Source organism: Montipora foliosa, chromosome 14, assembly GCF_036669935.1.
Source record: "Montipora foliosa isolate CH-2021 chromosome 14, ASM3666993v2, whole genome shotgun sequence".
In the NCBI taxonomy this organism is placed as follows: domain Eukaryota; kingdom Metazoa; phylum Cnidaria; class Anthozoa; order Scleractinia; family Acroporidae; genus Montipora; species Montipora foliosa.
In genome coordinates, this window is record NC_090882.1 from 14,230,348 (window position 1) to 14,248,961 (window position 18,614).

An 18,614-nucleotide genomic window follows, 5' to 3' on the forward strand; every position below is an offset into this window, starting at 1 on the left:
ATCATCCTGTATTTGGCAAGCTAGCAACAAAGCAGTTGAAGACAACGCAGCCATTGTGTGGTTCAAATGATTGGTAAGATGTAATGGATGGTGTGTGCTGGTATCATGAAATTCCACTTCAATTGACGATATTTCGTCCTCCTTATGGCAGCGAACAATTCCAACTGAATTCCACACCTGAATAAAAAGCAACCAAAGTTACTTCCTCGTGACGTCATTCCATGCTTTGCACTCTTGGTTGTACAAAAATTATCTAGTCTATACACAGAGCATAGCCCAAGGATATTCAATTGCTGTGGATGTTTAACAATTATTCCATGAGCGCGCGTTGGATATGTGATGACAGATAGCAAACAAAGGCGCATACTGAGTTGGCTAGAATCATCTCATATCAAACGAGCGCCAGTGAAATAATTGCTTTATTAACCACCCCCCCCCCCCCCCAAATAATAGATAAATGTTCCCTATTTTATTTTCTAACTGCAAAAAAATAATAATAATAATAATAATAATAACCTGATGCTTACAGTTACTTTTTATTTGTAGAGAATGGTATCATAATCTAAACTCTCGAATTAAATTAGCCATTTATCTGGTTTCGAATAATTAAAATTAATCAGTCTATGAGCCCGCGTTGAATTTGATAATCTGAGATGACAAATAGCTAAGGAGGCGTGAAGTACCGAGTTGGCTAGAGCCAGTCTCGAGCCTTAGCTACACTTGACGCAATCAGTTTCCATATGAGTGATTGGTTTAAAGTTCTCGCGCCACTTTTTCAACCAATCAGAAGTGAGACCAGAACCAATCGTGGCTCGAAAGTGCACAATTTCCCGCGCTTTGTGTCGGCTACCTGTAATTACTTCGAGTTTTGATTGGTTTACTGGATTGTCTTTGTCCTTTTTGATTGGCCAAAGTAATTACTTTCGTTTTGGTTTTACGACACTCGATTGAAACTCGCTCTATGAGCTGATACCCACAAATAAAGGAATAAGATATGCTTTTTTGTTTTTTTTTCACATTTTGACCTGAAAACAGCTACCTTGTCATAAAATCGGACCCTTTATTACACAATATAGTTTAAGTACGGTACCAACCATAAACCTATGCATAAGATGAACTGGGGTTGAACTTGGCTGGAATGCATGCTGAAGCCGTGGAACATACGGTGTGTGGATCACCTCCTGCCAAAAAAGAGCGAAAATATTTTGTCATGATGACAAGACATGCTAAGAGTAAGGTCCGTTGTACTGTAGTAAGCTCCTAGTGAATCCTAGGTCGTCCAAGTCCTTTGTGGGGGCTAACAGCCAATGATGAGGTTCTGGGCCGGTTTGTTCAAAAGCCGATTAACACTAATCCTAGATTAAAAATTAACCAAGGAGTTTATTTCTCTACTCCCAAATGCTTTTCAACGCTTATATTCGGCAAAACGTTACATTAAAAGAAGTTGATATTGAAAAATAAAAAGAAGCGAAAGAAACTTTCACCAAAAAGTTGAAAACATGAAACAAAAGTTTACGCTAACCCTGGATTAAGTTAATCGGGTTTGGAACAACCGGGCCCTGTTAAATTGGAAGTTACAATTTTGTCATCATTAAGTAAAGTACGATCGTCCGGGTGGGTGTAGTCCGGAGAAGGACTGTTTGAGATGACATTGACTGACGTTTCGACAACCTGAGCGGAAGTCATCTTCAGAGTCAAGTGATTTGTGTAACGTCAGTAGATACTATAAGAAAGTTCTCCGGTCGTAGATGTCGTTGGGAACACGTGGGAACACGAAAAAGAAACCCACAGTTTTCAAAGATCACAAGACTTATTGTCTCGAAGCAATAGAAAGAACTTCCACTCACAACCAAGCTCGGACCAAGCAAGGACGGAAAATAGCACACTCAATTGCACGCATGCCTTCATTTACTTAACCACGTTTACATAATTTACCACTCAAAAGAATCACTTATTGTTTTCGGTCAATCTGTTTGCCAGCATGCACAAAAGACTGGAACGACCCACTATTCACTAAGAACTTCGAACATTCAAACAATGCGTATTTCCAACGAAAGACATAGCTTCCGTTACCACTTTGACTACAGCTAACAAGATGTATCGTAATGTTTAAACTAAACTACCTCACAAAATAGATCAGAAACATTAATTTTAACAAAGATGCCGAACAAGGGAACCAAAAATAACCCCGAACACACACTGAAGCATGACGAAACTCATATTCTACGAAGACAAATGAACTACACTATACTTACCTTTTTAGAAGCCTGCGGTGCAGAAACTTCACTAGCTGTTTCACCATCAACATCATTTTCACCATCTCCAAAGTCCAAAGGTGCTGCTAAGGCTGCCTTTAGTTTGCGAATGTCTGAGAATACGAAATAAGACAAGCTTTAACCCATGCATTAGGAAAGGACAGGAAAGAATAGGAAAGGAAAGGAAAGGAACTCTATTTAATTGTCTAGTCTTCTAGCGCTGGAACAATACAGTGTAAATGGGGACACTGTAAACTGTCTGAAATAAAAAAATTAACACAAATCAAAGCTAATGTTGGTTTTTCAGGAGAGAGGAAAACAAGAGTACCCAAGAGAAAAATCTTCCAGAGCAGAAAAGAGAATCAACAAACTCAACCCACGTATGATGCTGTCAGTCTGGAAATCGAACTCGGACCACATTGGTGAGAGAGGAGTGCTCTTACCACTATGCCAGCCCTGCATCCCAGAGAACTTGAATGTTTTTTGTTTTTTTTTTTCAAAGTAAGGCCAAGTTTCATGATGCCCTCATTTTCCATACGAAATCGAAGCCAGTGAAATAGAGGAGAAGTGTCGGTAAAATGTCCGTGTACCGCCAACTATATTCAGCCAATGAACGAAATGATATATGAAATGAACCATATAATGAACTGCGGATATGAAATCAAGTAATGCTATGATCCTAGCACTTATGGACGCAATTTTAGCAATTGCGTAGAGAAGCCTGAAAATTCAGGACTTCAACGGGGTTTGAACCCGTGACCTCGTGATACCGGTTCAACGCTCTAACTGCCTGAGCTATGAAGCCACCGACGTTGGGAGCTGGTCATGAATCAATGAACGAAATGATATATGAAAGGAAACATATACTGAACTGCGGATATGAAATCAAGCAATGTTAGGGAAAATTAGAACCCACAAATGACCAGCTCCCAACGTCAGTGGCTTCATAGCTCAGTTGGTTAGAGCGTCGCACCGGTATCACGAGGTCACGGGTTCAAACCCCGTTGAAGTCCTGAATTTTCAGGCTTCTCTACGCAATTGCTAAAACTGCGTCCATAACTGCGAGGATCATAGCATTACTTGATATATTCAGCCAATATATCCATCAGGCGATACATTAGTCGACACTCGACAAAGTATCGACCAAGTATCAATCCCGATATCGACTTAGTATCGACCGATAATTTTGATGGATCAATGCCACGATTGAGGCCCCCTACAAGATTCATGATCCGAGGTCTCATGTGAAGACTCATGGAACCAAGTAACCACCAGTCTGGTGCACAATTTTGACCACGAGCAAGTGTAAAGGAGCCAGTTTGCGGCCCTTTGCAAACCTTTGGCTTCAAGAATCAGCACAAACACTTCGGGACTATATTTCTTCCAGTTCAATGGGCCATTTCCGAGTCGCTATTTGTCTCGGTTTCGAAGTGAGTCTTGGTGTTCAACTATTGTAAGGGAAATGAGTTTGATTTGCATAAGAATACGCAACTCATTTCCATTTGAATGGATGTGCACCAGGACTTACTTTGAAACTGAGGCATGCAGAAACTCAGAAGTGCTATTTGTGGGAAGCATGATTATCGCATTATTCGTGTGATTATTGGTTTAAAATCTTGCCCCAAATTTTCAAAGTTTCAGAGGCCAGAACGAAACCAAATAAATAATTTTATCTTTGTGCTGACAACTGAATGACTGATCTCTTACTGGTTATGTTATTGTTCTAACACTGTTTATTGTTAAAGAAGTGAGAGTAAAACCAGGGAAAGTTCACCCCTGGAAATTTATAATATAATAGAATGACTATTTGAATCAAAGTCTATGAGATACATTCATTAAAAAAGGTCTATAAAATCTTAAGAGGTACGCTCCACCGGGTTTGACAGTAAATTGTTCGTTTTCTATGAATTGAGGAGCTGTGTTCACCTTTAAATTCATCATCTTCGTCATCATCCTCAGCTTCCTCATCTATCCACGCATTGGACTTTTTCCGTTGTTTTTTCGTCCCAATTATTAGCTGTTCATCATCACTGTCTCCATCCATTGCAGAGTCAAAAAGACTGGCACCAGCCGAATTGCTCGCAGAGATAACATTGTTGGAGCTTTTTACCTGCAGCAAATAGTTTCCTTGCATATTACCCAAAAATCTTGCTTAAACGATGAGACCATCAGACTACCATGGGAGGGCATGGGTCAACTCTATCATCAAACATGTATTTTGGAGTACCTTGGTGTAGCTAGTACACGTATCTCTGTCTGTTTACTTTCCCAATCATGATAACACAAGGACAGACCACAACAGCGGGAACTACGTGCCCTACTGTTTGCGAGGAGTGTGTAGGTACGTACACCCCACAGGGTTATGAACACTGAAGGGCTGTAGGACGGGGCGTATGGTTTATCATCATTAACCGAGAAGATTAGAGAGTCGAACCTTCATATCACATCTGCAAATACGTACAAAACTCGCCCAAATAGTTGAGACACTTGACCCCTTTTAGGAATGTTGGATAAATTGTTTCTGCCTCTTCATATTGCCATGTAACCCCCCCCCCCCCTCCCCCCTTTTTTTTAATGGTCAAGACTTACTTTTTCTGAGAAGGAGGGGTGCAAATTCCTCCCGCCTCTTCGTTTTTTTAATTGTCAAGCCTTATTTTTTCTGAGGGAGGGGTGGGGTGGGGTGGGGGTGCAAGTGGAAAATGTAATGTAAAGATGATTTTTTCCTAATAGCGGTCTTTCAAGTTCAGTGTCTCAACTACTCTTGTCGCTAATGGTAGACTGTCTAGTCTTTTAGGATTATAAGGATGATAAGCTGTAGGTTCCATCTCTCAACACTTAGTCATAAAGTACTCTGGGATGTTGAACTCTTCAATGAAGACATTTGGGCATTTGACAGTAAAAACTCTTCATCTTGTTGTACCCAATATTGTACTTGAAGTTAAATTTCATTTGTTATGTATTTATATTGTAGGTTATTATATTGTCTTACATGCCCCTCATCTTTTGGTATAACATTTTCACAGATCCCAAACTGGCCCTGCAAAAAGAAAAAAAACCATCATCAAGCCACTGTACTTGCAGATTTTTCAACATCACACACGCAATGCAATTCTTGTAGCGTGCAACGTGATTCCTACAGCAATGCGAATCATGTCTCGTGCAAGAGTCATGCGAATCATATCTCTTCTAATGGAGAACTGAAGATGTTGAAGTCACGACAATGAGCATGTGCAAGTACAAGGAAGGATTACATTTTTGCAAACGTTGACCATGCAGCACTTATATTTGAACAGACGTAACTGATTAGAGTGTAATGTGAAGTGCTACATGTAGGTTTCTAGCCCATATGAACCATGTGAGCATTAGCCCTACTAATGGAAATGGGCCCACCCTGGTCAGAGTTTTTCTCTGTCCTTGTGTGGGCCCATTTCCATTAGTACGGCCAATGCTCACATGGTTCGTATGGGCTAGAAACCTAGCACTTCACAATACACTCTAATCAGTTAAGTCTGTTGCTATCCAGACCTGGTTATCTGCATATGCAAATTCTCTGTTTCCTTTTGGATTCCATGCCAAGCCACAGATGGTCTGTTTACTCCCATGATTTATTCTGAGAGAAAAAATATTAAATAAATACACAAACAAGGCGTGTCAAATCAAAAAATGGTTTTTGAGGAGAGAGGAAAACCGGACTACCCAGAGAAAAACCTCTCAGAGCAGAGTAGAGAACCAACAAAGCCAACCCACATGACACCAAGTCTGGGAATTGAATCTGTGGGGACACATTGGTGGGAAGTGAGTGCACTCACCACTGCACCATCCCTGCTCTCCCAAATTATTTCTAAATTGCCTCCTCTCATTAAGAAGTGTTAAAAACAAAATACTTAAAAATGAAAAAAAAAAGAAAGCAAACAAAACAAGCTACTGTACCCAGTCCAGTACTCTTAGTACCCTACTTTGTACTTTTGTCCTGCCCTTTTCTTCTCTATTTCTTCATTATTTGTATTATCAGGATTACAATGATTCTTCAGTATGACAGTGAATGCATTTAAATGAAAAAAGATTCACATAAAAAAAAATTTTTGTGAAGGGGTGCAGTATTAGATGTCTGCGTCTCTTTTTCAATCTTGTTCATCCTTGATTAGACAAGCTCAACTTACTTGATTCATATAAGAAAGGATACTTAGGCAGAAATCATTTTTTTTATATTAATAACTATTTATACCTTTCTATCACTGCTTGAGCAGACAACTTCCAGATAAACATTTCACCATTGACACTGGCTGATGCAACATAATTACCACAGGGAGACCAGGAGACAACTGACACTAACTGCAGTCATAAAGACAAATTAATATTTATTATTAGATGCAGGTACAGAATAATAATTACTATATAATTATACTAAAACAGTGGATGGCGTAGAGTACATGCACTGAGTGGCTACTTTAACTCTGGATATCCTTTGCTTTTCACCTCTGAGAAAAATGTTATAATCTTTGCAGGAATAAATTAGTTAAAATCATCTTTTCGTGCCATACATGTATTATCTCACTATTTTAAAAGTTGATACTAAAAACAACTATTGACCTCAGTGTTGGTGGCTAGTGGAGGATATTTACCTCACCGCTTTGGAGCTCAGTAAAATACCACTAGCCACCTCCACTTCAGTGAATAGTTCTTAATTATTATCATCATGCACAAATTTGTAAATACATGGGATTATACATGTATGCAATACTTAGTCAGTTGGTCCACAAGTGTCAGTTTAATAGAGGCAGGTCTAAAACCTAGATCACATTACACAGGGCAAGACAGTCTAGGCTCTGCTGCACTGATGAACAACTAAGCTCAAAGTTCCCCCTAGACGTGAAATGTCAGTTTATATTGGAAAGAACAAGACATGGATGTACCTCAGTGTGGCCATCATTGTCCAGATTGTAAACATTTTCCCAGCTGTCTCGTTCATAGATCTAAAAGAATAGGTACGAATGTAACAATGCAGGTAGATGTAATGATATTTTTTTGTTCTCATTTTTCACTCCTCTAAGTGCAAAAGGAGATCTAATTAACACCATATGGCTATAAAGTAACATATTTGTTTTCAAAGTGCTGAAGCAATTAAATTCTTGTTCGGTCTGTTACACTATCTGTGCGAATGTAATTCGCTGTTTTGGATAGACTGATACAGTGACGAGGAAATACATGTAGTTTCAGGCTAGGTAAGCATTCTAGTGTTATTTATTGACAGATGGTATGGATTGACACAATCCCAAGTATCATTCTCTCCGCTGTCTGCCATTACGTACACTCAGAGCTGTGTAGCACAGGTATCCCACAATACCACAGGTATACCACAGTAAAAAAACACCATGTGCATTATAATTGGAGGCATTCTCTGTTCTTTCTCTTGTGCAATAAAGTGACAGCTCATTATCAGAAAAAGGAATAGGGAGGGGTTGGAGCCAAATCCCTTGTGCCATGTGGCAAGGTACCCCCTCCACACCCGGTAAAAATCAATAGTCTCCCTCTAATGGACCATCCCAAAGGAGGAGGTAGAATTACCTTCACAGCTTTATCCACTGGAACAGCTACATACTAAAATGTTAAATACAAAAACATGACACTATACTCAATGCAAATTGCTCACGTAACACATTGCAAGATCATATTTTTTCCTACATGTATTATGAAAAGTGCTCAGCAAGAGTTAGGTGGTCTTGAAGGTCAGTGGCTTTCTTGGTTGTTTGTTAAGGGTTAGGGTTAGGAACTAGTTTCTTTTCAATGCATTTGGCCTGTTATTCAGTTTGGCACCTTCGAATTGTGTAACTGTTGTTGGTATGTAAAAAGGCAACCCAGCCGAATTTTGCATACATTGTAGCAAGACAATGGGGCTTTTTCTTTTGTGAAATTACTTTCGAAAACGTCATTGAACGTTTTGCAGGTGATGCAATAATGATTCGGAGGGCTATTGATTTTGGTCAACGTGTTTGCGTTTGCGTTGGATGCAAACGCAAACATGTTGAAACTCAAACGCAAACTAGTTGAAGACTAGTTTGAAATGCATTTGGTGGTTCATTTGTCTTTGAGTGGAACTGTATCTTTTTTAATGATGGCTTGGTGCTCGCAGGCTATCAAGAAAAGTAACGTTGAGGCCAACCACACAAAAGCAAAAGAATAGGAGCAAATGCAGAAGACCCGTCCACTTATTGTCTTCTCAGAGCGGCATTCTTTGAAGAGTGAGGAATGTAACAATACATACAATTCAAATGCAAATAAGTGGCCGGGTATTCTGCAGTTTCCATTTAAAATAAAATTTAATGTTGGCACTTATAATTATTATCACTCAAAGTTAGCTGTAATCTCTTATTAAAAACAAAAACTGAAATTCAAAAGAGTATAGTAGCCCCAGTTATAGAGAATATACATTTGGCCCTTGAATGTTGCTGAGATCACTTCCTGGTTACAGGTACACGTATGTACATGCAAAGCACACTCAGGCTGATTCTAACATGTCTCCATTTATAATCAATTCAATATTTTAGTGTTGAATTGCAGAATAGCCACATGGACAGATGCAATTTTTTTAAGCTGATTAACATCAGAGTACAAACAGCAAGACCACTTTAAACTCATACATATAACTAATAAACCAAAATACATGTAGGTGAGATATTCCATACACATGAATCCTTCTCTTCTAAGAGTAAAACACATAAATTTTACTCTGCCTCTGAGGATAAAGAAAAATTTAAAAATCGACAATGGGAAAATGGCCAAATCTGCTTAATAATTATTATTGTTATGGATACAGAAATTTACAGTCTGGGTTAACCCATTGACCCCTCGGGTGCCCTATGACGCCCCAGTTGCGGCGTTGCTAAAATCGAGGGTAAGGTTAAGACGAAGGGTCACAGTAAGGGTAAGGATACAAATACAGAAAGTATCCTAAACATGCACAAAAGCTAACCTTAGGCCTAATTAGGCCTAAACAAAAGTTTAAGGTTAGCTTTTATGCATTTTTAGGATACTTTCTGTATTCGTATCCTTACCCTTACTGTGACCCTTAGTCTTACCCTTACCCTTGTTTTAGCAACACCGCCCCAGTTGACAACTAAAATTGTCTGGCGTTACACAGCATAAAATCTCTTACATGTAAGTCTCATTCCTAGGAGTCAATGGAAAAATTAATGAACTAAGCTTTAGTATTTTTTTATTATTGCATGGGAAAGTGCCGTAACTTAAAACTCATCATACATGTACCTTGCCACTAACTGGCTGCCAGGAAAGACGGCATAAGGTCTTGGATATCCTATAGAGCAGAATATGATAATACTCAATTTGTTAATCTATTGACTGCATTTGTGGCCTGCATGTGCTTTAAGCTGGCTCAAGACAGTTTCAACACTTCGAAGGCACTCTCTTTAGAATGACTGACACTACAACACTGTATCAGTGTAACAGCAATGTTATGGTACCATATGAAACACCAATTATTTCCAAACAAGATGTGGTCATTATTGTGATACCTTCCTTCGCAATGGGAAAGCCCCTAGTTGCTCATACATTTCTATCTCAAAACGAAAATGATCAGAAGGCCAGGATGAAACTATCGGCAAAGTTAAAAAAAAATCTGTACTGCAGAATCTGCGCCACCTCAAAAAAAATCACAGAATTAAAGGTCGCTCTAAATCCACTGCACAGAAGATTTTTTAAACTGTGCAGAAAGTTTCATCTTTCCCTTCAGAAATAAAAAATGGGGTCATCAACTTTGTTTTGAGATATACATGTAAGTAAGCAACTAAAGACAAAATAAAGGGTGTTTTTACAGGGCTTGTCCATTACCAAGGTGATATACATTGTATTACATCACAATAATGACTGCATCTTGTTCAGTGATGATCCGTGTTTCATTTGGTACCACAATATTGTTAATACATGATACAGAATTGTAGTGCCAATCCTTTTCATAAGAGCATTACTTGGAAGCCTTGAAACTGTTTTGAGCCACCTGAACTCACAAACCCTAACCCTAACCCTAACCCAAAAATACCTAGTGTACATCAACACTTAAATGCTGACGTTTCATAAGTCACATACATGTACAATATTACTTTTGCGTCAAATGTGATACAGATCTGCCACTCATATTGTATATAATATTATAATTATACATGCCCAGGGATCCTTATTCATTTTTTATCGCAGTCATCAGCCAGGCAAGTACGCCTTACGATATATATACTTGCCCAGACAAATTTTGGGTTGCCTGGGCAAATAATTAATGTGGAAGTATAGCCTACAATGGTCGATAAAAAATTAATTATTTGTAACTTGAGCATTCACGTTTTATTTTACACTCTCGTCAGAAATTACGAATTAATTTTTTGACCCTGGAGTATTTTGTTATTTGCACCGTGGTCCATATTCGCCATGGTAAAACGTACATGAAGGTATCTTACAAAGTTACGATTCAACCACCCGAAGTCTCAACGCTCCTGTCTAGTGTCTTCCTTTAACACGCTGCCAAGTGTGTTTTTCCTGTTCGTAACCAGCAGGTCTGTTCCTCTTGTTTTCCTTTCTGCTGGAGGTGGCGAAACACCTTAGTTGTAACTAACACCACATTATGAGCTGAGACCATGGGTCACCCTTTGCTTTTTGCTAAACAACTTGCTAACACCCATGCCATGCCACCTCTTGCAATCGGTGAGAGACTTCGCGAGATACATGAAAATTGAGGCTGCAATCATTTCATGGAAAATACCGCGTGGTCAAAGATGGCGCCCAAACGTGAGATTCCATTGCTGAGGAAAGTTGCATGTTTATTCCTTATTTTCTGGAAGTTATTCCTATTATTATTTTTTGTATTTTATTACATTCTATATTATAACATTTGATGACATTCATGAAAAGACATTAATTTGTTAAAAATTCACTGGTCCCATTTTTTTAAACTGTGCAAAGAGTTCTATTGCAGATTGCAGATTGCACATCACTTTCCAGCAATAAAAAATGGGGCTCACCCAGTTCTTTTTTGAGATAAGTTGACCTGTTATGCCACAACAAGTGCATCTTTTTTAGCAAAAATTGGTGTTCAAATGATACCACAAAATTACCATTATATGACAATAAAGAGACAATTAATCCTTGCAGCAAAACAGTCTCTTGAAATTGTTGAACCTTGTTTGAGCCTCCTTAATGCATGACAAACTTACTTTGCATCATTGACCTTAGGAAGAATGGAGAGTGTTGTCAAACATGACTGTGGAAGAAAAGACAAAAGAAAGTTGACTGTACAAGAGTTTTGTACAAGATCAAGTGTTACATGTACATAAGATCACATACCACACAGAAATGGAGCATGCTATGTTATACATGTAGAAAATTATACTGTATACTGACCTTTGAAGGCCTTAAAATGTCTTAAACAAGACACAAATAAGTGCTTACAAGAAAACAAGCATGCAAACTTTGCTACTGTAGGACCTTGTGATGGTTCTAAGATTTTCCAACTGCTAACCTGATCCTCCAGCTTCCAAATTTTAACTGTACCATCACAACATGATGACGCCTACAAAATTCAACAAAGCAAAATTTCACATTATATCATAAACGTACACTGTACATATAGAACCTTGTACACGACCTTAACACCTACATTGTACATACACTTATCTTATGTCCCCTTCTAACCTCTCCATTCTACAGGTGTAAGTGCCACTTATAGATTTTACTCTTTGAAACACCATGACAAAATTAGTTATCATTGGGGAATTTAACCCCTTTTTTGGCTACTGCCAACCTTCAGGGGTGTCTTTTGGAAAATCGCTCTTGTTTGCGTTGTTTTAAAAGAAATCCAAGGAAACTATCTATCACTGGAAAACTAACAAATTGAAAATGTCTTTAACTTTTGCATTTTCTGTTTCAGAAAGTGTAAGTTTTTCGCTTCCACAATGAACAGTTCTCCAAAGGCATAAAAAGGACATTTCTTTAATAAAAAATGTGTGGATTTTGCATAACCAGTCACTGCCAGTGCATTCCGACAGGACATTTAGAATCAAAAGAGCTTCAAATTTTGCACCATGTTCAAATAGAAACGTTTACGGGATATTTGTTGAAAATCCCCAAACTTGAACTAAACCTCTATCAATGACTAAAATACATGTATTATACCAGTGAGGACCATAACTACTATATTCCTGACATTAAATTTTGTTAATTAAGCAACTCCTTGTCACATGTAAATTACTCGTGATCATTTCTGATTCAAAATATTATGGTAAGTGGCAGGTTATTCCGCAATTAAGCTTGAAATTCAGAAATATTCATTTCTCTGAATTAATAAGATTGACTTAAATTCATGCCTCAACGACCTACAGATAGACTTCAGCCGGTTTGACAATTTGGCGAGTTAAAAAGTAAATAATCTAGGCTGCATGCTTCCATCATGCAAGTGAGCCCAATTATTCCAATAGCTCATGAAATACACCATTCGATGCAAACTGCTTAAGAAGTTTGTAGCGGATAGAGAGCCACGTAGCCCGAATGGCTAACAGTTACTTGTACAGTTATTCATTTTCTTCCATCTTGCAGTCAATGAGATCGAAATGCCTTTCGTGTATCTATCGAGGCCGGCCGCTTCAAGGGACATCACCATTAGACAAGAGATTTCCCAAACACTTGTATTTCTTGATAGAATTTCTGCTGATGTTTATACCAACAGTATTAAACAGATCTTGAACAATTTTAGAAATCTTGATGTTTGCTGGAAAAAGACAAACGAGAAATGCCTACCATAGCAGATTGTACAATGTCATGTAAATATGGCGATCAATGCAATCGATCAGCAAAAAATTTTAATATGCAGATTTCTTTGATAGCGTCTGCTCTAAATTACATCGCTTAAAAACAGCAAAAGCAAAAGCCATACCCCGTCCACTCTTAACCATGGCGTAAATCAACCAGAAAAATTCTAGGTGAAAACTTGGCTTTTGATTACCGTTGACAAGTTTTTGGAGATTGAATCTGCGGTTTCACCTACAGTGTAGTCACCGAGTCACCATGGCAAATGCACCAATGGTTTTGAGCATTTAATTTAGTCAACTTACAATGTACTGTACAGGTATGTACAACACAGAAAACATGGTGGCCTAGTGCAGCAAATAACTGGCTGAAATCATGGACTCGTAAACAAAGGCAACCCAGAGCTACCAACGTGTCTCCAGCAGTTTAAAATTAATTGTCTGGGCATGTACTACTGTAATGTTCTTTCTCAGTTAATTAGTTCCTTTCAGTTCAGTTCTCCAGGGTACCACAACCTTTGATAAAATAACACTGCACTACAGAGGTCATGGGTTAACTCTGGTCAGACCACTGTTCTACTACCAGTAGGTCACTGAATAGATGGTTACTACATGAACTTTTGTAATAATTACATTGACATCTGCCAAGGGATCATGTATCTTATAGGGTACATTAAACCTCGATCAACATATCGACCAATGTTGAGGAGCGAGGATGGCACAGTCAGTTGGTGTGCATCCTTGGTGCAAGAGGTCCTGAGTTCGATTCCCCGATCTCCCATCCTTGTTTAGACTTCTTTCCGTCCTGTGTAGCTTAAGTAGCTTTAAATACCCATAAAACGGAGCACTGATGGCGAGGGGGGAGTAAAATGAGCGCACCATCAACCTCAGGTTTGTCAGTTGAATTACTGTTACGAGTTATTGACATTAAATATGGTTGCTTTACCTTTTACTTTACTTTACTTTTATCCAGGCCCACTTTTAATAAAGATCCAGAAAAATAAATGAAAGTACTGTACATGTAGGTGGGAGTTTTCAAACCTGGTTCAACACAATACTTACAACATATTGATCCTTAGGGTCTATTGTAACACTGAGTACAGGAGCTGTGTGTCCTTTTAAAAGTTTTTGACTTCCATCTGACATTGTTACCACCTTAACACTGAAATCACTGCAAAAGAAGGGCGATAATAATTATTAATGTAAATGTTTGTAGGGGAGCTCAAACGCACACATCTGTGTGAGAAAATTTGGCTTTGGTCACTGTACGACCCTACTACCACCCCTCCATGTATGTCAATCATAGTTCATACAGTAACTAGTTCATAGTTATGTTTATTTACCCTCAGATTTTAGAGTACATGTAGGTTAGCGTAGCTAAAATAATAAACGTCTCCGAGCATTTTTACCCTCCCAACCATGATACCCCACAGAAGACAGACCACAACACCCGGAACTCCATTCCCTACTCTTGGTGAATAATATGTGGCTTCTTTTACGTCACACAGGGTTATGGACATTGAAGGGTTGGTTGTGAGACGGGGCCTACGGTTTATCGTCCTTATCCGCGAAGACTTGACAGTCTAACCATTTGCGGGTGTTAATTAAAAAGGTAGCACTTTCTCCTCAGTTATTTTAAGACCCTGAGTGTTGGTCTGGCCAGAGTCACTAAACTCACTGGGACCTCCCGCATGGCAGCCCCATGCTCAACCAACTGAGCCACCAGTGCGTGGTACAACGTGACCAGTATCAGATGACCATATTGCGGGCTCAAGTTTAGAGCTCAGTGAGGTCAGCTATTTGTTTTTAGGTTGACTGCTGACAAGGTATTTCGTTTTGATTGGATCGCAGGCTCAATCCAGGTTAACTTATTGTAAGAATACTCTGCTCCGCTTTTAGGCTTGGCTAAATTTAAATATTATTGTATAAAGAAGAACTGACCCTGAAATAATTATCTCACAACAGAAAGACCTTACAAAAGAGGCATTTCAATTACCTTGCCTTGTAGCATAAAAACAGTTGAAATGGATGAAGGGGATGGAAATTGTTTTCCCCGGTAGATGAAATGAGGATATTATATTTTTTCAATGGGGAAGAACATTTTGAAAAAAATTGAATTGTCATTTCATTTCTACCAGGGTTAACAATTTCCTAATCCCTACTACATGTAGCAGAGGTCTCTTTTCTTTTTGCGTTTGCTGGGCTGACAAATGCAGGAAGAGAGACCTAGATGCCATGGGTCGAAATTCATGTTGATCCAACCACCATCCACAACCCTGGATGGCACTCTTTAAACTGCATGCCCAGTGTCCCCTGCATTCCTTTACAGTAATTCCAGACTCAACCCACATATTAATGATGCAGAGTCTGGGAATACAAATGTAGAACCTGGGCCACATTGGTGAGCGGCAAGTGCTCTCGCCACTGTGCCATCCTTGCTTCCCTTAACCCTTTGACGCCTATACATGTAAACCGGCCAGACTTTGTATTTTACAGCGCTCAAAGGTTCGACCAATTTGGTTGGCATGGCGACTAGAAAAAAATAATGGCGACTAAAATTATCGCCAAGGTCGACTGTTGCCGCATGGAAGTGGTGTCGTGATAATCAGTATATTTTTTTAAACTCCAGATCCAGACAAAATGAAAAAGCTTGATAATATACAGGCCTACATGTACATGTACAGAAACGTTCTCGAACTTTTCAAACACAAAAATGTTAATGTATTGATGCAAACCTTGCCCCAGCAACCAAAATGGTTCCTGATTGGTTGAAACATAAGTGATTGACAGGTGCAGTAAACCTAGTAAGAATTCCATCAGGTGATCCCTGTGGTTGAAAAAAAAAAACAATACACAGAGGGTTTTAAAGAAAGAGTGATAACTGCCTCAAATTCTGAAATAATGTATAATTCTACATATATAATAATGTACACATTCATGGTAGGGTAAGAGTTTTTTCTGTGTGTACATAGTGTATACAGCTGTACAGTGCAATCAACACCTTTGAATGATGATGATGACAATAATATGCATACACGTACAGTACTTGCTATTACTTTTGTGATCAGTTAAAAATAATGTTGCTTAATTTGCATATTGTAAAAAACTTTTAGCATTTTTTAAATGGACGCGTAATCACACCTCTTAGAAGCAGTTTCTGTTGCAAACTAATAACTGCATGTTTGCTCTGAGTAACAATACTGGTAAATAAATTATTACTGTTATACTGCAGTCACCTCGGGGAAAGTGAAGGCCTGGACAACATTATCTGAGGCAGTTACTATCTTCTCATTCTGCAAAAACAAAAAACATTAATAGACCCTCTCCTACTGAGAGCGAGATAGAAACCAGCAGCCAGAAAAAATTGCTAGCTATTCCAACTCTGCCAAAGATACTTCATCAAACTCTGGCCGACCAAGTGAAAATTCAAAGAGAGTGCTATTACTACTACAGAATCGGCACAAGACACTGAGAGCACGTGTTCAAACGAATTGACATGTTTTCATTAAAAGAGCAGCAAGTTATTGTCTGAAAACATCACGAATGGCCTTGAATTTACCTCTGAAATTGAGAAAAACATATTTATGAGAGGTTAAATTTCAAAATTTTTTGGGGAAGCGTGCCCCCAGACCCCACTAGAAGGGACACGCCTCTGGCGTGTTTAACTGGGCCTTCCGCCTGTTAAGTGCACATTACCGTCTTTACAAAATTTTAGCTACATGTACATGTACATCCCTGACTCTGTCTAAAGCCAGATGATTTTACTCATCAATGGGGACCTCTTCCTCTTAAGGGATGTGCCCTTTAACCTTACCATAGCCTTCTAAGAGTGACTTCCATTAATTTTGTACACTGAACAGATTTTTCTTTATCTACTGCCAGACAATGTCACTCATAAAATAGAGGCCGCTTCAGCAGTGAATGCGTTAACAGGGAGTTTAAGAAACCACAATGGCTACATGTATGACTACTACAATGCCACAAAACAATTAATAATATCATTGGTTAAAAGCATAAATAATCATGCTGCACATGCAGCACAGATTTTAGCCAGTATTTTTGCGGTCCTCTGCATAACCACCATGTGAAATCATCAAATTTGAGGACCCGTACTGACGACAACATAAGCGTGCAACAGAGAACCTTTCATTTTCTCTTTTTCACTCTGAAACCGCTCGTCCCAAATTTTTATTTGTAGACAAGGATACTTCACCCATATTGTAGGACGTGAACTTCCTACAGCCGTTTTGATTAATATTATTATCTGCTGCAAACAACTCAGGTAATGGTGTGCGTGAGCGACTTTTGCACACAAGCTACATGTAAGCTAAATAACAACAGCAACCGGCCCTCAACACTATTCAGCTCCTTAGTCTACTCCAATCTTTCCTAATTATTTGCTCACAGTCTAAATCACAATAATTATAATCATGTCCAGAAATGCCCTTAATTAGCTGCAAGCTTAAGCTGCTTTCAATATGCATCACAAAGTGTCCCCTTGCTGTTCTCCCCAAGTTCAACATCACTCAGGACTGTCTCAGAATGCAGATAATTAACGTCACAAAGTGTCCTCGAAATGCAGCTGCTACTCAAGTACAGATAAACAGCTGCATTTACCCTACCTAAGATAAAAATAACGCTGACCTACACCCTCACCCTCCTTGTTGGAAATAGACCATTTTCGAAATATCAAAATATTCAGCTTGATATTGGGGTGAGTGAGGGCAAGAACAATAGAAACGTGTTGGAATGAATGTGAAAATATTTACATACTGTATCATCCACTTTCCTTTGTCTTTGTGCTCAATGCCTCAGTATCAAGCTGAATTTTTAACCCTGACCCTGAACCCTAAACCCTAATCTCGAAAAAGGCCTATACAGCTGTAGGTAGCAAAGCCTTAGTTAGACTTACATTGCAAAGGGACACCTTGTGTTGGATGTCAAAATTGGGCGTTCATCCAATTAGGGACACTTCTGGATATAAGTGCTAGTTTAAGCTCTACTGCTGTAGCTGTTCTTACTTTAACTGCCAAGACAGTGACATGATCTCCTGCCCGGACTGATTCAGGATCACTGTCATCAAAGCCTTTATATATGCGCACATCACCATCGGACCCACAAGTCAGGAGATAACTTCAACAAAACAGAAGAGGATTATTAACTTATATTAACCTAACTTTTGGTAACTTTGGTACATTTGGATTACAGTATTGTGCCTCTGCAGGGATGTTAATAAATAATTAATTTGAAGTTACTGGCTGCTCTGAATACAGAGTAACGAACTGTTGTTATTGTCAAAATGAATTTTAATCTTAGGTTGAAAGAACCTGTCTTTATAATTACAGTGTTCTTCAATTATTTAGGGGGGAAAGCAGCCAACTCCCTATGTGAAGTAGCCAAGACTTTTCATTGGCTGTTGAAATGGGACTAATAGACCTTTTTACAGTTAATATAGAGGATATTACATGGCCGCGCGGGGATACGAAATTTATCTTCGAGTGCAGCAAGTATCCGTATCCCCAAGCGGCCATGTAATGTTCTGTTTATTATACAGATA

The 18,614-nt window shown here is 38.8% G+C and overlaps 1 protein-coding gene across 1 annotated transcript in view; it reads right to left on the minus strand.

Annotated features, from left to right (window-relative positions):
* The window catches only part of LOC137985230 (WD repeat and HMG-box DNA-binding protein 1-like), a 46,318-nt gene that overhangs the window by 19,214 nt on the left and 8,490 nt on the right, over nucleotides 1-18,614 (minus strand). The window contains exons 4-19 of the mRNA XM_068832782.1: nucleotides 18,079-18,190; nucleotides 16,294-16,350; nucleotides 15,793-15,884; nucleotides 14,120-14,228; nucleotides 11,776-11,826; nucleotides 11,471-11,517; nucleotides 9,519-9,567; nucleotides 7,821-7,853; nucleotides 7,169-7,228; nucleotides 6,481-6,587; nucleotides 5,781-5,865; nucleotides 5,245-5,292; nucleotides 4,182-4,365; nucleotides 2,256-2,368; nucleotides 1,095-1,181; nucleotides 1-177 (exon numbers count right to left, since the gene is read on the minus strand). The exon at nucleotides 1-177 is cut by the window's left edge and continues 8 nt beyond it. Of these exons, the coding sequence (XP_068688883.1) occupies nucleotides 1-177; nucleotides 1,095-1,181; nucleotides 2,256-2,368; nucleotides 4,182-4,365; nucleotides 5,245-5,292; nucleotides 5,781-5,865; nucleotides 6,481-6,587; nucleotides 7,169-7,228; nucleotides 7,821-7,853; nucleotides 9,519-9,567; nucleotides 11,471-11,517; nucleotides 11,776-11,826; nucleotides 14,120-14,228; nucleotides 15,793-15,884; nucleotides 16,294-16,350; nucleotides 18,079-18,190 (1,411 nt within the window). The remainder of the gene's footprint in view (nucleotides 178-1,094; nucleotides 1,182-2,255; nucleotides 2,369-4,181; nucleotides 4,366-5,244; nucleotides 5,293-5,780; nucleotides 5,866-6,480; nucleotides 6,588-7,168; nucleotides 7,229-7,820; nucleotides 7,854-9,518; nucleotides 9,568-11,470; nucleotides 11,518-11,775; nucleotides 11,827-14,119; nucleotides 14,229-15,792; nucleotides 15,885-16,293; nucleotides 16,351-18,078; nucleotides 18,191-18,614) is intronic.